The following is a 19728-nucleotide window of genomic DNA, read 5'->3' as shown; positions in this document are numbered from 1 at the left end:
ATTTCAATATATAAATGAATAATTATGACATTTTTTACATGAATAATGGTTAAAAAGAATGGGGGATTCAAGAAAAGAATGCAATTTACACAATAGCTGAAAAATCGTATCTTTGTACATGGTTATTTATGATTTAAAGCAATAATAAAGTAAAGAGTAATGAAAATGTTTCAGGAAAGGATGGATATTTTGCCATCATTATGAAAAAAAATATAAAAAACTATGTAACATATAGTGGCCCCACCGAGGGCCTGACCGAAGTGAAATCAGAAACTAGATACAGTCAACATAACGATTATCTATGTTCATATAGCGGCACCACCAAGAACCTGACCAAAGTGAAATCAGAAACTAGATACAGTCAACACAATACTTATCTATGTTCATATAGCTGCACCACCGAAGGCCATTATAAAGAATACATTATAGTCTTACCTGAAGTGGATAAGTGAGCACAGTGGCCACCGCTTTAGCTGAGGCGCCCACGAACAGCGAGACGAGGGCGGACATCTGCCGGCCGGAGGGGGCGAGACGCCGCTTGAGCGCCTCGTACACCATGAACTGCATGGCGGGGTTGGCCACCAACAGGAGCGAAGGGGCTGCGCCCGCCCAGAGACCCTTGGCGCCCTCATGCTTGGCCACGTGGCGCAGGCCGTCCAGCAGGTTGTCGTAGGGGGTACCGGTCATCTAAACATTGGGTTAGTTAAATTACTTACTTTAATAGGAAACTATTATAACTATTTCATATCAAAAGACGGTAGGTAACTATAGGCCGTTTTCTAGAAATTTCTTATAAACAGTAAAAAAAAAATTCTTGAAAAGTAATGCATTGTCTCTTACGCCCTTTTGGCTTGGGCAGGCTGAGTCCTAAATGTAAATTTCCCAGGCTCCAATGAGGAAGAAATAGATGATGATTGATGATAAAGGAGTAGAATTGAAAATCTGAAGGTCAGTGGTTCCCAATTAGTATGCGTACCCCCAGGGGTACGTTAGATTGCTTGAAGGGGTACGCGCACCCAAACACCAAGATCACCGAAAAAACCTGATTTTCAGAACTGGCAAAGAGAAACATACTCACTTGTCTTATTAATCTTAAATAACAATAAGCGATTTTCATTTTTACTAGGATTGTTATGCCATTAATCAAATAATATTAAGGCACAATAATTTGCACCACGTCATGTAACATTTGGAATCGGGCCGCTAACAATAACACTCCTTATCAAGATTGCGATTTTGATTTATGCAAAAAAAAACATACTTAAATTTTTTACAATCATTTCCTAAAGAACTTAATTTGCAACATTATACAATAAAACCATAACCGAAAAGGGGTTCGTAAGTAGGAGATTTTGAACCAACTATAAAGCAGTTTTTATAGGCCTGACACTTTATTTTTTTCTGGACTTGTAAAAAGACCCATCAAAAAAATACTCGATCATTTCAAAGCCCAAGATGTGTTCTACTTCCAGTATTTAATTGAAACATCTAAAATATTTTTAAATAAATGTCGAAAAAAATAAAATAATGTTTTAACCTTTTGGCTACAAGGGATACGCGAGTTTGGGCTCTTACTAGAAGGAGGACTCAGGAAAATAAAACTAAGAACCACTACTATACTGCAATAGTAAATAAAAATATAGGGTCTTTCTAGAGACGTAGACACGGTATTTTCAGTTGCCGCGGCAGTATAGATCAATAATAACAATGATGTTATTTAAACAATAATTTTTCTATTTCATCCTTATTTCACTCGTCCTGGCTGGATTTATGTTTTTTTATTATTTTGTAATCGGTTCAATATTAATTTATTAAAACCACAAGAAACAGCTATAACTTGCGTCTAGCAATTTATCAGAATATTCATGAAAACGAGAGTTATTTTTTGGTGAAATTTGCATTATTTTTGGGAAAATCAGTGATATTTTTCAACAAAAGTGAAGTTATTGTAACTGTTTGGTACTTTGCAGCAAAAAGTGTCTTTATTTTACAAAATCGAAAACAATTTCGTTCCAAACAAACGAAGTTCATTTTATAGTTATTCAAGTATGTGAAAACCATAGACGAAAAAATATTTAGAATGTATAATTTTTTTTTATTTGTATTAAGCAATTCACCCTAAAAAGAGTGCTTTATATGTATAATATTAATACCAGAAAATCGAACGAAAATTCCTGCCGTTGGCCCAAAAACAGGGAACTTCGGGTTTTTCTTGTAAGAGTGGAAAAATTGGTATTATCGCAAAAGCTAATTTTTCAGATCTCTAGACATTACTAAATTTTAAAATGCAAACAGGTGTCACTAACTTCATTATGTGGGTAGGAGTCTTTACTTTAATTTAAAGCGGGAATTTCAAAATACCATACTTTCTGACAACGGTGGTGACAGTGTCATTTCTACCAACTCTTGGATTCGTAATAAAGGCAACAACACCAAAATGACATGTGCAAAATGAAATTGTGTCTTTCTTACCTTCAACCTGGTATTGACAACCCAGAGGGGAGTGGTGACCATAACGTTGACGGCGCCAGCCACGGCCGCCAGCAGCAGATCCCTACCCGCAGAGCCTGAGCGAGCCCCGTCCAGAGTGCGCGCCCCCCACACCGCGCGCAGCCCATGGAACGTGTAGAAGTACACGAAGTTGCTCGCGCACAGTGACTGCAGCACGGGTACCACGCCCCGGTACAGTCCTGCTATTCCTTCAGTGGAGCGCAGCCTCTGCAGCATGTGCCACGTGCTCGCGCCCAGCACGCCGTGGTACTTCACAGCCACGACCTTGCCGTTCAGATGTGTCAACCCGTTTCTGCTGTAGCCATTCCCGTTTGCGTCACCGTTGCCGTTTGTGTAGCCATTTCCATTAGAGTGCCCATTTCCATTAGCGTGCCCATTTCCACTGGCATGCCCATTTCCATTGGCATGCCCATTTCCACTGGCATGCCCATTTCCATTGGCATGCCCGTTAGCATACCCGTTTCCATTTGTGTGTCCATTTCCATTTGCGTATAAGATCCCGTTGCTGCTTGTACTGGGGATTGCGTTGTCTAGCGATTCCTCCACTAAAAATAAAAACAAATCATACATTATTTTAATTATTTTTGCAGAGAATAGGTTTAGGCTAGGTCAGGTGTTGGCAGACCGCAGCTCACGAGCATCATGTGACTCTTTGCGTGGGCGTTTGAGGCTCTTCGAACATCAATTCCAACCTCCACCTCACCAGCTTTATGAAATGGAACTGGCGAACAAACTTGGACCCGAGCATCAGTGTTGTCAACCCAGTTCTTTTAGCTTTTAAGGGACCGGTTATTTCCATTACACAGTGATTTTCCTCTTATTTTGAATGTCAAGTGTACAAAATTTCATCAGAAAGTAGCAATGTTTGCTTTATTGGGTAGAAAAAAGAGGATGGGGGTGGTTTTCCTAAATCGCATGCAGACAGTTACCTTCCTCTTGATTTGAAGGTCAGGTGTGCAAAATTTCATCAATCTCGGAATAAAACCATGTATCTGTAAATCAGATCAATGCCGCCCGCCACAGACACTCCTCCTACACCCCCTAGGATACGAAAATATTCTGAGGAACTGGTTTTTTTTTTAATTATCTAGCCACCTCCCCTCGGGATTATACGGCTCTCTGTTATCCTGTTTCCTTGAGAATTTGGCTCTTCTCACTTGAAAGTCTGCCGACCCCTAGCTTAGGTTAATACTTTGTAATTTTTGTGAAAAAATCACTCATAGGACAAAGCTAAAACATAACACATAACTCATAACGCTAAAATTATCTTTAAAATACTTAGATAAATTTAAAAATTGTGATTTTTGCCTGCAACATTATGTACATTTGAAACTTTGCAGCGAAGACGAGCAGTAGCTGACTCAATATTTATACACAGAATTTTAAACAATGACATTGACTGTACTGAACTTCTGTCCCTTATTAACTTTAACATACCTTTGAGACGTACACGACATACAGTGCTATTCCACACGCTAAATTATAAAACAAATGCAGCATCTAATTCGACAATTAACCGAGCTCTTCATACTCTAAATAATATTTGTCTTAACTCTAACATTGACATTTTTTCGGATTCACTGCCCAAATTCAAACGTGGCATCATGTCAATAATTTAAAGAATTCAATGCGCATACATACAGACACACACACACACACAAACACTCACACATACATTACACACGTCACACACACACACACCTATAAACTATACAAGTCACCTGGTAATTAAGGAATAAACATACCACTTAGCAGACATTACAAGGAAACATATCATAGGTACACAACATGAAGTATCTTATTCCTGTATATTGTTTCATCTCTGTAAATCATGTACTGTTTGTTTCAATAATATAAAATAAAATAAAAATAAAAAAATACTTATTATTGTTTATTTGTTTTACCCAGTTTTACCAGTAAATCGCGTCTTTATTGACTACATACATCATGAATTTACCATATACATTCAAATTAACAGATTAGCTAATCAGGGAAAGGAAAACAAACCATTGGGGATTGCGGGAGGCGATGTAACCGTCACCCTTTCTGTGACGTGTCAATAAATGAATCTGTCAGTATACAGGCAACTCGCATTGTAATATCACCATTCGGGCCTCGAAAATAAAATCTGCTGACGAATTAATAGTCCTTTTTATGCAGCCGCGCAAATTACTGGCTGCGTCTTAACTGCAAATCCCAAATCGGGAAAATGAAAGTTCAGGCATGTTTCCGAAAATTTATATTTTGTTATACTATTCAGATAGACACTTTTATAAATGCGTTATAATTTACCCACCTCACTCAATTTTAGCATCGCTATGCCAGGGGGTTCGTTTAATAACGAACGTCCAGATCCTGCGCAGAAAAGTCCCACAATAGACTGCGCTGCAAACCTTTGCCGAACTTTAGTAAACTTTACTTCTCTGCGCAGGGTCTGGTTATTTCAATGTGCACTCTTCGTTGGTCAATGTACGACTGATGTCGTAGTTTATTCTAAGCATTCTCGAACCCTCCTGGTGCCAAAACATGGTTTGCCTCCAGCTCGTCGAAATGATACCCAGATTTCATGTTAGCACACGAAAAAAAGTTTCAATTTTGGACCCTTTTTGTATATAGACAAATAAGTGTTTAGTGCGTGCATAAACAATCAGGTTGTTGACACTCAAGTCAAGTTCACACCTTATTTTAATTTTTTCTGTAAATATTTATGTGACCTGTCCATGATACGATTCGATCACGAATAGGCAGAATAAATATAAATAATTACACTGAATCCGGTAATTACGTTGTGTATTTACCTTCATTACGTTTTGGTTTTTTCTTTACAAGTCATGCGCATATTTATCTAAGGACCAAAAACATCTTTAACATGGTACCTTAACCTACTACCGTCACTAGAAGGTGTCAAATAATCAAATGGAACTAAACATATTAATTACTACGGCAACATCCAGCTACTCGCCTCGTCTTAACTTCGTCATAACTTTTCTACCTGAAAACTACCTTAAAATTTCGAAAACAGTTAATTATATTTCTTGTACTATCATGTAGAATCAATCACCTCCCGAAGTCTGCACTTTACACCCAAACATCCTGAATAGTCGCATAGAAGATCTCTAAAGGCCCGTTCCAACTTTTTAAAATGCCCGTTTAAAAATCAGGTACCCTAATGTATGTAAAGATTATATGGAGCCGTTCACACTTATCCGACACAATTAAAAGTCATCTCCAACACGTTTCGTCAGATAGATGGCCAGCGAAGTGCATACGTTTAAAAATCGTGTCAGAACTCGCTCGCTTATGTCGCATTGTCGTTTCGACATGCGCCCCACTACAGCACCCCGAGCCCGCAAAACGCATGATCTCCGTCAGTCGCAAGGAAGCGGGTTTTTAAAAAACCTAATGGATCACAAGGCCGGGACACTGAATCAAATCAGCCTCCTAACTTGTATAAGAACCTTCAAAAAATGTATTTAGTTAGGAGGCTGCTTTGAATGAGTGTCCCGGCCTTGTGATCTAGGAGGTTTTGGTTTTTACCGTCCAATTTTTAACGAGCGGAAACGAGCCCTAAGAGAATTTCTGACAACTAATTATTATTTTTTTTATTTATTGAGGTAGTAGCAACGTAGGGCTTTTACGAATATAAAACAAGTCGAAATTTTACGTACTTAATATAATACATATCATTAGATTACACAACTAATTACTTTTGCTTTGATGTAGGACCGAGCACATATTAGAATATTTCGAAAAGGTAATTTATTTATTTATTCATTGTTTCAAATTATTTAAAATAAATAAGCTAATCCACGGTGAAACGCGGAAAGTGATTTACTGCGAATTTTAATACAACACATTTTTCTTTTGCTAAAAATAGCGAAAAAAAAATATAGAAACGTTTTTCTCTATTGAATTGGGTAGTTACGGTAAAAAGAAAACATTTTATTGCAATTAGTTTTTAGAACCATATGTTTTCTTCTGTAAATCTGTCATATGTATGTATATCAAATAAAAAAATAAAATATTTGAAAAGGGAGACGAGGAGCCAAAAAAGTTTTGGAAACTCTCATCTCTAGAATAAAGTCTCTGATTAATAGACTTTTAATTGTTATTTTACACTATAATTAAATTGTTTCAAAATCTCAATTTTATAGATATTTAGGATAATAGATATTAACGTCGGAATCAGCATAAAAACCCGTTATTCAAAAATCAAGATTGTTTTATGTACTAAACCGTTTGAGTTTTTGGTGGGACAACATAAAAATATACTTAATTTTGTGATTAATTTAAAAATATATAATTAGCTGAGAACAATAGGAAAATAATTGGAATGCCAACAATATTTTTGAGTAAATTAAAATGTTTACGAAGAACTAATTAACCTTACTGTGTAGATATCAATAAGATAATAAAGATGATGTTAGCAATAATATTCAATGATTTCGGCAGACAAGTAATTCACAGGGCTCTGGTTATAAGCAAATATATAAACACCGAGATAATAATAATATAACTATTGTTATTCTGAAATACCTTTTTATTAATTAGTACTCGGCTTTGCTCGACATGTAACAACTACATATTCCAAAATATTTTCGTATTGAAAAATAAGGAAAAAAACAACTTGACTTCTTCTAGTCATTCATTTTTTATACTTAAGGGTACACATAACATATGTCATAGTCTGCTCTTTCATAGATGGCGATAATTTTATTATTTTATTAAAATACACATTTTGCAAGTTAGGCTTGAAAATAGAAAGACAAATTTTTTATTATTATGAATCAACTATACAATATTGTATCTGTATGCCGTTCTTGAGAGAAATTAGTTTTAATACAGACAAAACTATTTATTCATATGCATACAGAGTATGTACGTTCGCAAACAAATAATTCTATTCTAAGTGTATTTTAATAATTTTTTGCGCCCGTACACACGTAATATGAATATGAATAAATAGTTTTGTTTGTATAAAAACTCAATTTTCTCAAGATAGGCATACAGATACAACCAATCGTGTATTTTGTATGCGTTTATTGAGAGAATTGAGTTTTTTATGCAGACAAAACAATTTGTTCATATTCATATTGCGTGTGTACGGGCGCAAACAAATAATTTGTCTTAATATTGTAAAGCAATACCTTTCAAAAAGCGTATTTTAATAATATAAATTAATTAACGCCATCTATGAACACGTAGAATATAACGAGCGTCGCGTTTAACCTTGAATGAATATTTCAAAGCTCCAAAACTCATTATGAATAAATAGCACGGGCTGAAAATAGAAATAAAATTACAGACAGGAAAATCCGACGCATTTGCAAATGATGCTAGATCGCATCATTTGACAGTTTGTGACGTTTCAGACAAAAATAGGCTTGTAATATGCCAATAAATCATATTTAAATGTATTATGTAAATTAATATATTACATTCATTTACATAAAACATAATAAGTATAAACGACTTTAATTTTTTTGTTAATTATACACATCTAAAAGCAAGCGTTTCTAATATTTTCGCTCGAGTATATTAATCAGGAATTAAAATGACACAATAAAATTCCAAATAAACATATTTTCAATAAAATATTTTGAAGGTTAAAGGAAAATCATGACCTTCCAAAGTCTAAATTTGAAATGTTCCTACGTATAATGTGTCATTATAAATTTATTATTTTTTTATAAATATTACGACATTTAGTAACATATTTTTTTTAAATGTAGTACCCCAAAAGAACCACAAATACTGGCGCAGGGGAATATTATAACATTCCCAAGGTGTTCGTTCCATCACTGAATTTAAAGACTACATATTTATAATATTATACCGACAGCTTTTATATATATTTTTATATCAATTCATATCTTGCTTTTAGCTTTTTTTTAGCTTTATAAAATTTTTGTTAATTCTCATCTCTAAATAGTATAAAATAAAGTCGCTTTTCGTGTCTGTCTCTGCGCGTGGTTCTTCTTAACTACGCAACGGATTTTGATAGGGTTTTCACTATCATTTAGAGAATTTCTTCTATTATATTATAGAAAGTAGAAAAACTCGATGTTTTGTAATCAAATCGCAAAAAAATATTTTATGGCACCTACATTGCTAACGCTGGCTAACCCTTGAGATAAATCAACATAATGCACTACGGAATTGTATACCTTAAAAAGGCCTACAGAAAAATCCGCGACGATATATGTCTATCTCCTAAGCTTATATCTATATGTATTATATGTACGCGTCAACTAGTAAATTATATTGTGGCCCTAATTACTCGGAAACAATGAGACAAGCCATAATAAAATTTACAATTCGTGAATAAAGTAGAGGTATAATAGCTATTTGTGTATTTCCTGGATATTAGATCTGGTCATAAAACAAGGCTAAAACCATTTCAAGCAATGATTCGATTCTGAATGGTACTAAGGATATCTTCTACTCTGTTGTGACGTACGAACACAGTTATTATAATTTATTTTAATTTCACGTGTGAGAAACTGAAATAAAATTTTTCATTGATGAATAAGATATAAATCTAAACGAAGAATGAAACAGAAAAGGTAAAAAAAAAAGTTAATGGTCACAACTCGGAATCGAACATAGAATTTCTTGTCTTACAGCGTCTTAAACAACGTTGTGATAATTTAAAAACGTAGCTGCCAAAAATATGGGAAAACTTAGTTTTTATTTTGTTAATTATAAATATTAAATATGAGATCGACAAATATGACGTTTAATAAATAGGTGCCGATGGTCGAGTGGTTAAGACACTGTCCCGGTAAGACAAGAGAACCTGAGTTCGATTCCTTCTTGTTACCGTTATCTTTTTCTTTTTTTGTGTCTTGTTCTGTTTCCCGTTTCATTTAGATTTATTAGTATTATCTTTTTCTTAAATGATATATTACGTTGATTGGTATAACCTTAAAAAAAATAATGAAAAAATTTGTTCCTGAAATAAATTTAATCATTTTTATTTGAATTAATTTAATTTTTATTAGGGTTTACAAGCAATCATTAATGCGTTAAAAGCTTTCTAGAAACATTGCAGACAAATAATAATAATAGTAAATTGATAATTTGTTAAATTTGTGGGCTGTTTTTGTGAAAAATCAACTCTAGGATGCTGAAATATTACAAGTAATGACGCACAGTGTTTTGATTAATATGAGAATCACCAGAATCCGGAACGCTGTTCCCGCAAAATCCTTCGACTCGATTTTCTATGCGTATATCGTTCTGGTTCTCGTAGACAAAAAACTTATTGTTTCTGACCTACTTTTTTCAAGATTCTATAAACTTTTGCAATTTGCATTATTGGTCATCTGACACCAATTAAAAGATAATTAATCGTAACAAGATAAACCGTCAATTTAAAGCTGTATAGCTCATAATGGAAACGACGTTGCGAGCTGAAAAAAGTTGCGTTGTCATAGATGTTCCAGACAACAAGAAAAATGCTTACCTTTGGAGAGTTTTTACAGCTTCAGATAAACAGATTTTTGCTTATAGTTAAAATAAGTTGGTACATATGAGATGATAAGTTGGTAAAGAAAGGATCGACTATAATATATGTTTTTGTATAATTCTAACATTGTGTGGCCGTATATAGCGGTCTATTATTACGAAGATGACCTTCAGATTATAATTTTTCCACTCGATACAAGTTTCGAGTTTACATGTTTCCTTTTGAATAATTAGCATTTATCAAAAGCCCTTCAAATCGAGGAATTATTTACCTGCGAGTAACATCAAATGTAAATAAACTCGACTTACAGATTCAATCACACGGGTAAACAAAACATTTATATTCCTGGTACATAATATTACATTTTAAACAGCAGATAAATGTTTACATTTCCAACTAAACAAATAACACACTTATATCGTATACGGTTGTAATCAAACAACATCTGTTGGATAATTCGTAATGTAAACCACGATTTAAAATAATTTTTTGCACATCAATAATAAATTTTGCAAGCACAGTAGTACAACAATAACAAATATTCCTGGCACAAAAAGTATAACAAATGTGATCTTTGAACTTGAACTGTAATATTTAAGTATGGCCTCGGTAGTCGAGGGATGAGGTTCTCCACTAGCAATCCGGAAGTCGTGGGTTGAAATCCCGGCGTGTACACATAATTTTCATTTGATGAATTTGTATTATTTTACAAATTATTCATTTAAAAATATATATATTGTATACTTGCGTCACGTTCCAGAGTGGAAGATACTATCAGTACCACTGTTTCGTGACGCTGAATTGTTTTAACGCTTCTTCTGCTCCAACCAATAAGGAGGCTAGGATTCAAATTTTACTGGTTTGAATCTGCGCAGTGTTACTTTTTGAGTGGAATCGAGCCGCCGTAAACGTCATATAATGACAGTTGACAAAACCACAGTACCGAAAAAACAACCGATGTGTCAATTCGATTTTTAGCCAGAGTTATAATTAGTTTAATCTTATACGAGTGCATTCCTTCACCATACGAGCGCTACCAAAAGAACCATTTCATCGAACATCATAACCAACTCTTCCGTAAGTCACATTTGCGAATACCTATCTTTTTGGTTCAGCGAACGGAGTGTTAATTTACATAGGCACATACCTGCCTAGATTATAACCATTATAATCTAACCCATGTGTCGATAGTCTACGCGATTATCGCACAACCACCCTGATGTAAGACCACCATTCAAAATTGAAAAGTTGCTTGAGCTTTAGCCGTGTTTAGTAACCAGATCTGAATAGCCAGGTACTTTTCCACGTACCTCTTTCCCGTCTCCCTCCGCTCCCCAATACCTTCAGCCTCAAAACATACCCCAATTGGGGATGCCATAGTTTCACTGGTTCTAGACGGTTGGGAGCAGATGGGAGATGGGACTATGCTGATAATATCCATAAAATTACAAAAAAAATTCTACCACTTGTTGTCCACTGATCATACTGCTATAAGTCGCTACGTATCACGTGATACGCGCTCTGTCTCGACAATACAGTGCTGATGGAGCGAGTGCGGATTGCGTATCACACGATGCGCTAGATTGTACTCGACGTGTGATATAATGTTTTTGTTAATTTTTTATCTGTCATGAACAGCAAAATGACATCTACTTTATTTATTATAATCAGGAATCGATGGATTAAGTCTATCGGGGACATACTTATAAACCCTATATATAATATAATATAACACTGGGTGGCGCAAAGAATAGGGTTCAGACGCAGGCATCGCGATTCAATCCCCTGATAGGAAAGTCCTCCAACATTATCTACTTTGAATAAAATTAATACAGGAAATTCAAATATTTTTTGGTTATTCGCAACCAGTGAATATTTGCATATTTTAAAGTAAACATGCACAAGGAATCCCCACAGCTTACTGATAACTTGATAACTTTGTGGAAATATTGTGACAATTTGGGATAATACACAGGTGCAATTTCAATAGTAAATTGACTTATTTACGAACAATTTTAATAGATTTTGTAAACAGTGGTGTCATCCAATTTCTACAAAAATGAGTTACGTCAATTAACACCTTTTCAATGCATAGTAACTGTTTTTGGAAAAACAATTAACCGGTAAAATAAAAAAGTTTTTTTACTAAAGTTTGACTGACGATTGAATCTTTATCCCCAGCGACTGGCTCTTAACTGTTGTGAACTGTAAAAATGTATTTTAACTAAAACTAAAACAATAAAAAAAATTATTTGGCTGAGGATAGAACCTTCTTTCCCAGGGACTGGAGTAAACCACGCTCTAACAACTGAGCCAAATCCCGTTTGGACACGAACGACATTAATTATACATATATTAAATGCCATAATGTAATTTAATTGTACGAGAAATGCGTATATGACCGCGAATGGATGTGTGTATATGTATGTATGTATGCCGCCAAAAGATGATATAATGCATTGTCATCGACAACGAGTTTTATTCACTCACAAAAACAAAATTCAAATCACGAAGGTCGATAAAAAACGAATATCGATTTGAATATTTTTTATCAGAATATTATTATCATTAAAAGGACCACTAATCTTGCGGATCTCTGTTGAACCTAAAAAATGACAGTTTGTTTTTAAACAATTAATTACTTAATTTTTAATATTAAATTATTACATCCTAATGTATTTTCACCACACGCAAATGAAGATAGACTGGTAACTTGACAGGCTCACCTCAAACACATTTAAAAAATGTAGCAGAGTAGGTACCTAGTTAATGTTTGCCTAATGCTACGTATACATACGCGAGCCGAACTGCCGAGCTGAATATCAACTCATGGGAAAGGATCGAAGCATCCGCAAATTGCGCGAAAAGCCGCTTGCAGTTGCTTCGTTCCTTTCCCGTACTTCGTGGCTCGGTTCGCGTTTTGGTTCGCAAATGTATACGTACCATAAGAGGTCATTGAAGCGTTGGAAACAAACAAATTATAATATCGTCAGAAAATAAAAATTCTGTCGTCGGTTAACATTAGGCTCTGTTAGTATATAAAATGCTAACATCACAAGTTAAACATTAAAACTCGATGATCTCAAAATTACGAGAAAATAACGTTAAAAAACTACGTTTAATAAATAGGGAAGATGGATTAATGTTGCCAGACCGGAGTGCAAATATGTTATTTTTTTCAATTCGTCAAAATAGACAAATAATACAAACTACTACCTATTTGCATATTTGCTAATAATTCAAGCACATTTACACACTTTTTTTTTACAACTCAAACATTTGTCATTCACACTTAGAATCTTATCAAGACAAACAAATTCCAGAGATTGAACTAAGATTTATTTAAAATATAGAGGTGAGCGTTTTTTTTATTCTAAGTGATGTCAGAAAAGAAGATTTATTTGTTTATGTAAATATTCCCAATATAATACCTAATTTTTTTATTAAAATTGTATGTATAACTTTTTCATTTAAATTTAATAGTTTTATTATCTCTCGACACTTTATTTAAGATCGTCAAGATTAGAAAAATATGATGCCTGTCCTAATACCAAAAGGGACCGAAAACATCAACAAGCATAGACAATATGACGCAGTTTCTGAAATATTTCGATCTGTCTACGTGCCATAAACCAGAGATATCAAATAATGTAAAATCAAGATATTTAAAAGATGCGTTTCGGTTGATGTTTAGGCAATTTTCTTTTAATTGGGATGCGACTCTTCTGAGTTAAATCACAAAATTATTTGACCACAATTAAAATACCATAATTATTAAATAAATTAGCATATCATATTTACAAATTTGAGATATAATACATGAACCGTATGTATAACCGCATGCATCGTTAGATTCGCCCAGACAGACGCGGTAATTAGTGGATGAGCCGTTCAAAACAAGAAAAAATACTCAATGGAATTTGTTGGTGTGATGGTTTTTTTTTAAAATTTATATACCGCAGCCAAGTGGGGAGTAGGTAGTACCCAAAATTACTACCCTCCTTATATTAGCTTAAATACTTGACATATCATTTTAGTATTTTACGTATTCCTACGCAAATACACAATTTACCATTAATAATTGACGGAATAATTGGGATTTCTATAGTTTAACCTTTGATTATATAAATGTCATATAATCAAAGAATTTAACAGCCCATAAGAGAGAAAGATAAAGGGGTTGTTAAAGACCCAATTGGAGGGCCTTCCAAGGAAGGAAGAAAGCAGCTCAAGGACTAGAAGACCCAGCACCCCCCTATTTACAGTCAATGTAAAGGACTTGCGTTTGATACATCCCCACTATACATTTGCTGCACATTTTGATTAAAAAAATCATTTTTCATCTTGGTTGAGTATTTTGGCCTCAAATCCAAATTTAAGTTTTGTATGAAAAGGACCGCATGACCGTTCCTCCTAACGCAATATCTTTGCACCGGAAAGAGATACGGAGTCGAATTAAAATCGATGTAATGTAGTTTTTTAACAATAACATTGTGATATACAGTAGTAAATAGTGAAAGAAGTCGGAGACGCCCGAAAAAGACATTAGCAATAGAGAAGCATTGCTAATGCCACTAGCTTTTTAATAAACTCAGGCACTCAGAACATTACTTTGTATTTTACATATTAATTTTATTTAAAATTGTTGCCGCCTAATCCCACGGAAACATGTTCATAATTATTTAAAAAATATATCCTTATTAATATTCTGATATGATTCTTCTATGTTTTGTCGATTTATAAATTAAATTGCAACAGGTAAATATATCTAAGGTGGGTATATGAAATTGACGATGACCGGTTTTCTGAAAAAAATAACAAGAATTTGTCTCAGGGCAGACGGTTTATAATTTGACATTTATACTTTAAAAATCGTCATAAATTAGATTTGTAGTGAGATGAGGAATTCTGAAGAAAAATAATATTATTATCGAACATCAAATGAAGATTCTGAATACATATTTATAGTTTTATTGTATCATAGAGTATGTTCCTCTTTATTATATGTATTGTGTACAATATGTCCAGGGGTAAAGTTCACTAACTTCCAACGTTTTAAGGTAGTTTTTAGGTAAAAGAGTTAAATTGTTGTACGGAAAAATAAATATTCTTCTTTGGAAAAATATTTTTGTATGGGAAAAAAAACAAGTTAAGACAAATAAGTTAAGACGCATGTCCCGGTAAGACAAGAGATGCTGAGTTTGATTCCTAGTTGCGATGGTTATATTTCTCTGTGTCTTGTACTGTTTCGTGTTTCGTTTAGATTTATTAGTATTATAATATATTCTTCTTCAGTGATATATAACATTGATGGTGTATTATTTTGGTCGCAGTGTATTGAAACGATTATATATCATTAGTGCCACCTGTGATGTTTAGGTCATATTAATTATGAAAGGATCTCGCCTCTGCTAGTTACTTTCTGTTAAATCGCGTCGGTAAGAACAGTGTCCTGTATTGCTGCCGGTTGAATTTGACCGTGTCAATGTATTAGTGAACACTTTTTCATATAAAAGACTAGTTTTCCCTAAAAACTCTCTCTTGCTCCAAAACAATCAAGGTTTTACCTTTGAAAACCCTGTAAAAAGTGTCTATTCATGGTGTAAATAAAGTGATTCAGATTGTCTCTCAAATAACAGTGTTTAATAAGGACCCTCCAATTATTAACAGATGGGTGTAACCTTCAACATAAGTTAAAAGAAAAAATTGTTAGTGTTCGTTTGTTCAAAATCTTGTCGAGCCGATCTAAGGCTAAGGAGTACCAGGTCACGGAGGATGGCATTCCGAGGGTTAAGATCACAGACATAGGAATTAATAGACGAGAAGATAATGGCGAGGGGTAAAATCAATTGTTGAAGAACGAAGGGAGTGAAGCTGACTGTGATTCGTCAATAAATCAATCTGACAGTAAATAGGCATCTCGCATTATAATATCACCATTTACTTCTTAAAAGTAAAATCTGCTTTTGAATGAATAGACATTTTTACATGGGAGCGCAAATTACTCGCCACGTTATGAACAAATTTGCGAAGTCCAAATTCGGCGAAAAAATTCGGTTCCATTTTCAGAGTCGAATATTTCGTTTAAGTATTTAGTTAAGACACTTTTATAAATGTTCATAATTTACTTCCCAGCAACCAACCAGCTTTGTGTTTCGCGTCCAGACGTTTCTCGATGTGATAGTAACAACTGATTCATATTATACGATGTGAATATGCTTAAAATAAAGTAAAATAATGCTTATATATGGAATGTAATACGACAATTGGGTTTATTCTCTTTTTCACATCTATTTTTACAAGTTTTCATAGTACAAGTCAACATTTTGCCGTGTTATTTCGTAAAATGAACCGATGATGCCTCGACCATAGTTCGCACAAGAATGATGACGTCACGTTTTCAAATTTCACTTGAGGCCATACGCGAGCCCAGCCGGCTCCAATGGAACCGGTATGGGGAGTGGGGATAATACGCTTTTAATCACTTAGGGCAGGTCTACTAATATTCATATGTCTATGGTTAAAATGCATTTTACAAACTATATAATCAACTAGACGTAGTGTTTAAGTACCTTGCAGCTAGGACTTCATATTAGTTTACCTTGAGCTTAAGCTTAAGCTTCTAAACGGTTTAGTATCAATACCAGACATTCTGGCTAAAATAGGATTCTATGTCCTGGATAATTTTGCGCGAGGCCGCCAACACAGGCTTCTGATTCTTCCTAGGTGCAGAACTAACTTACCAATGGTGATGCCCTTGGGAAGAATCACTAGGTTAATTAACTGCCTCGCAGGAAATGTGGATATTTTTCACAAGTCGTACAACGTATACGTGAAATATTATTATTCAAGACACATTGTAAACCTAAATTTGAAACTTTTTTCTTTGTCCCACTTGTAAATGTATTTGTTATTCACTTTTTTGTAAATTTTAATTATCGATATTGCAATGTTCTGGTTTATACTGTTTTTGCAAATAAATAAATGAACACCTGTAATTTAATTAATAATTTTGTAACACGTGAAATTTACGTAAGTTTAAAAAAAGGTTCATCACGATGTAATCGTCTTATCATATAAATACTATTTTTTATGGATTAAAAAAAAGATTAGGTATTAAATAAATCATTCGTCTGTCAATAAATACCAACAACGTAATTGATTGAGCACAACGAAGAAAAAAATATTTTTCAAGTTTAAAATCCTTGTGTTTATTTTCGTATTTTCATTTCTTATTCACATTTTTTTAATATATCATATAATAGTATCCACCTCACTGCCAGAAGGAAGTTTGAAAAAATAACTGCCATTGAGATGTTACGTTCCTATGGACAAATTGTATAATTTCATATAATTGAAATTTAAAACAATATTATACAAAAAAATGTTCTATAATTAGGTGGGTACCTACTTTTAAATCTGGCGATTTCAGGAAAATTTTGGTTTTGATATAAATGAGAGAAAAATAGAAACATACTTTTTTCGACGGGTGTTCCACAACAGAAATATTATCATGTTTGTGGTAGAACTAAATCGAAAATCGATACCTTATCAAAGCATTCACAGGAGAGATAAAACAATATAAGTGAGCTATGAGCATGTCCATTTGCCCGAAGTAAGGTAAATGTTCCCTTACCGTCGCTGAAATTGATTAATGTCGAATTTTTTTAGCAGAACTTAATTCTTACTGGCATTTCCGGTGCATGGGAATCGAAAATGGCTACTTCAGATTTCTTTCAATTCGGTAGGTATGGTTCACACTTGGGATTTTATTTTATTTTTTATAGTGAATACCTCACAAGAGTCCCAACTGCTCCCGTCTGGAGCCAGTGAGACTATGGCATCCCCAATTGGGGGATGTTGTGAGGCTGTAGGTAAGTGGGGAAGGGAAAGAGGAAGGTGGGGAAGTACCTGGCTATTCAGATCTAGTCACTAAACACGGCTAAAGCCATTTGGAGCAACGTTTCAATTCTGAATGGTGGTCTTACACCAGGGCGATACTGGTAGTATCTTCCACTCTGGAACGTGCCGCAAATATACTATATATTATTTTAATTAATTGATTGTGAAATAACACAAATTAATCAAATAAAATTTATTTGCGCACGCCGGGTTCGAACCCGCGACCTTCGGAATGGCAGTCCAATGCGTTACCACTGGACTATGCCGGCCGTCATGGGATTATCTATATGGTATGGTTCTGCGGCACTGATTTAGCCTAAAATTATCGAATATAAATTTTATCGAACTGCGTAATACTTGCGTACCTGCGGAGGAAGTACGGAGGTAGGTACTACATTTTATATTGTTGATACATCATAACAAAAAAGTAATTGCGTAGGTGTGAACGTCGCACAACCGAGATCATCATCAAAAATACTAATTTCGGTTATTTGTGCGTCCTGCGTAACTCTGGTTCAATAAACTAAAAAAAATCTTTGAATTTATCATTTTCAAAATTGGAACTGATCGTGTGAAGAGTTTAGACAAGAGATAACGTACCTACCTAAAATATAATATTTTTAACAAGCCTCCGTAGTAAGCGTTCAAAAAGAAGATGGATTGAAGGGGAGATATGTAAATATTATTAATGTTAGAGGGAGCGCGCCAATATAAAGAAACATTAATAATTGATCGAAATTTGTGAAAATATTTAATAAAACACGACTCGTTTAAAATAGAGCAAAAATCTCTCAACAAATGCTGAAGTTGCATTTAAAGATACGCTGTAAATTTAGTAAGACTGACAGTATTTATTTACTAGTAGATATATTACATGTATATATATATACTTTAGTTATGTACCTAACTACCTATGCATGTATAAATGATGAGAAACGCGACTTAGCTCACCCACACACATCAAAATGATTTAGCATAACGCGTGAATGTTATGTTTTTAAATTTTTGAGAATAACGAAGCATAGCCTTCTAACCTTTATTGTTCCGATCAAGAAAAGAAGCCTTTGACGTTATTTCATAAAAAACAAACAACATGTCACCATCACACGAATTATACAAACTTGAATATGAATACAACCATTAACAACCTATTCATCATTAAATCTTTACTTTGTCTGCAGCATTCACTCAACAACTCCTTTTAAACAAAATCTTTTATTTACTTATGCAAGCGTGGAAACTCAATCTAAAGTCTGTCATGTTTTTCACGAACATAATATGACAAAGATGAACCTAGCACAATTAGTTAAAATTTACACGATACATACAACTTACTCTTAGGCGTGAAGTTTTGTTTCCAGATTTTATACTTAAGACGAAGCTTAATGCTAAATCATTATTTTGATTAATCTTTATAACGAAGTGGTGTACATTATGAATACCAAAAATATGCTTTAGATAAATTGAAGGTTTTCCTATCGTTGCGCTTGAGTAGAATACAAATAAAAAAATAAATTACTCAATAAAAAATATAAGTGTAACATATAAAAAAAAACTTCCAATAGAAATGTATGAACGCGTAAAGGAAACAACTTTAAAAAAATACAGTATTATAGCTAAGATTATCTGTGACAGTTTCACTTGATTAACTTTTTTGCTTTCTTATAAAATTATTTACAAAATAATTTTTTTTTTAAAAACAGTTTTGTGCTTGAAATCGAACGTTTCTAAACTCCGTTTTTAGACAAGCGATTTTAATGCCTATTACCTACAATATAAGGTATATCAAGAATATACACATTTTTGGCTTGTAGCACTAGGAAGTAATGAAAAATCATGCGTTT

The 19728-nt window shown here is 33.9% G+C and overlaps 1 protein-coding gene across 1 annotated transcript in view; it reads right to left on the bottom strand.

Annotated features, from left to right (window-relative positions):
- Positions 1–19728, bottom strand: part of PMP34 (Peroxisomal Membrane Protein 34) — a 73865-nt gene that overhangs the window by 4297 nt on the left and 49840 nt on the right. Inside the window, exons 3-4 of the mRNA XM_089633282.1 lie at positions 2473–3056; positions 436–687 (exon numbers count right to left, since the gene is read on the bottom strand). Of these exons, the coding sequence (XP_089489408.1) occupies positions 436–687; positions 2473–3056 (836 nt within the window). The remainder of the gene's footprint in view (positions 1–435; positions 688–2472; positions 3057–19728) is intronic.

This window comes from Hesperophylax consimilis, chromosome 7 (genome assembly GCF_061612785.1).
Source record: "Hesperophylax consimilis isolate HC1 chromosome 7, BYU_Hcon_1.0, whole genome shotgun sequence".
Taxonomy (NCBI): domain Eukaryota; kingdom Metazoa; phylum Arthropoda; class Insecta; order Trichoptera; family Limnephilidae; genus Hesperophylax; species Hesperophylax consimilis.
This window is presented reverse-complemented; position numbering and strand designations above follow the sequence as displayed.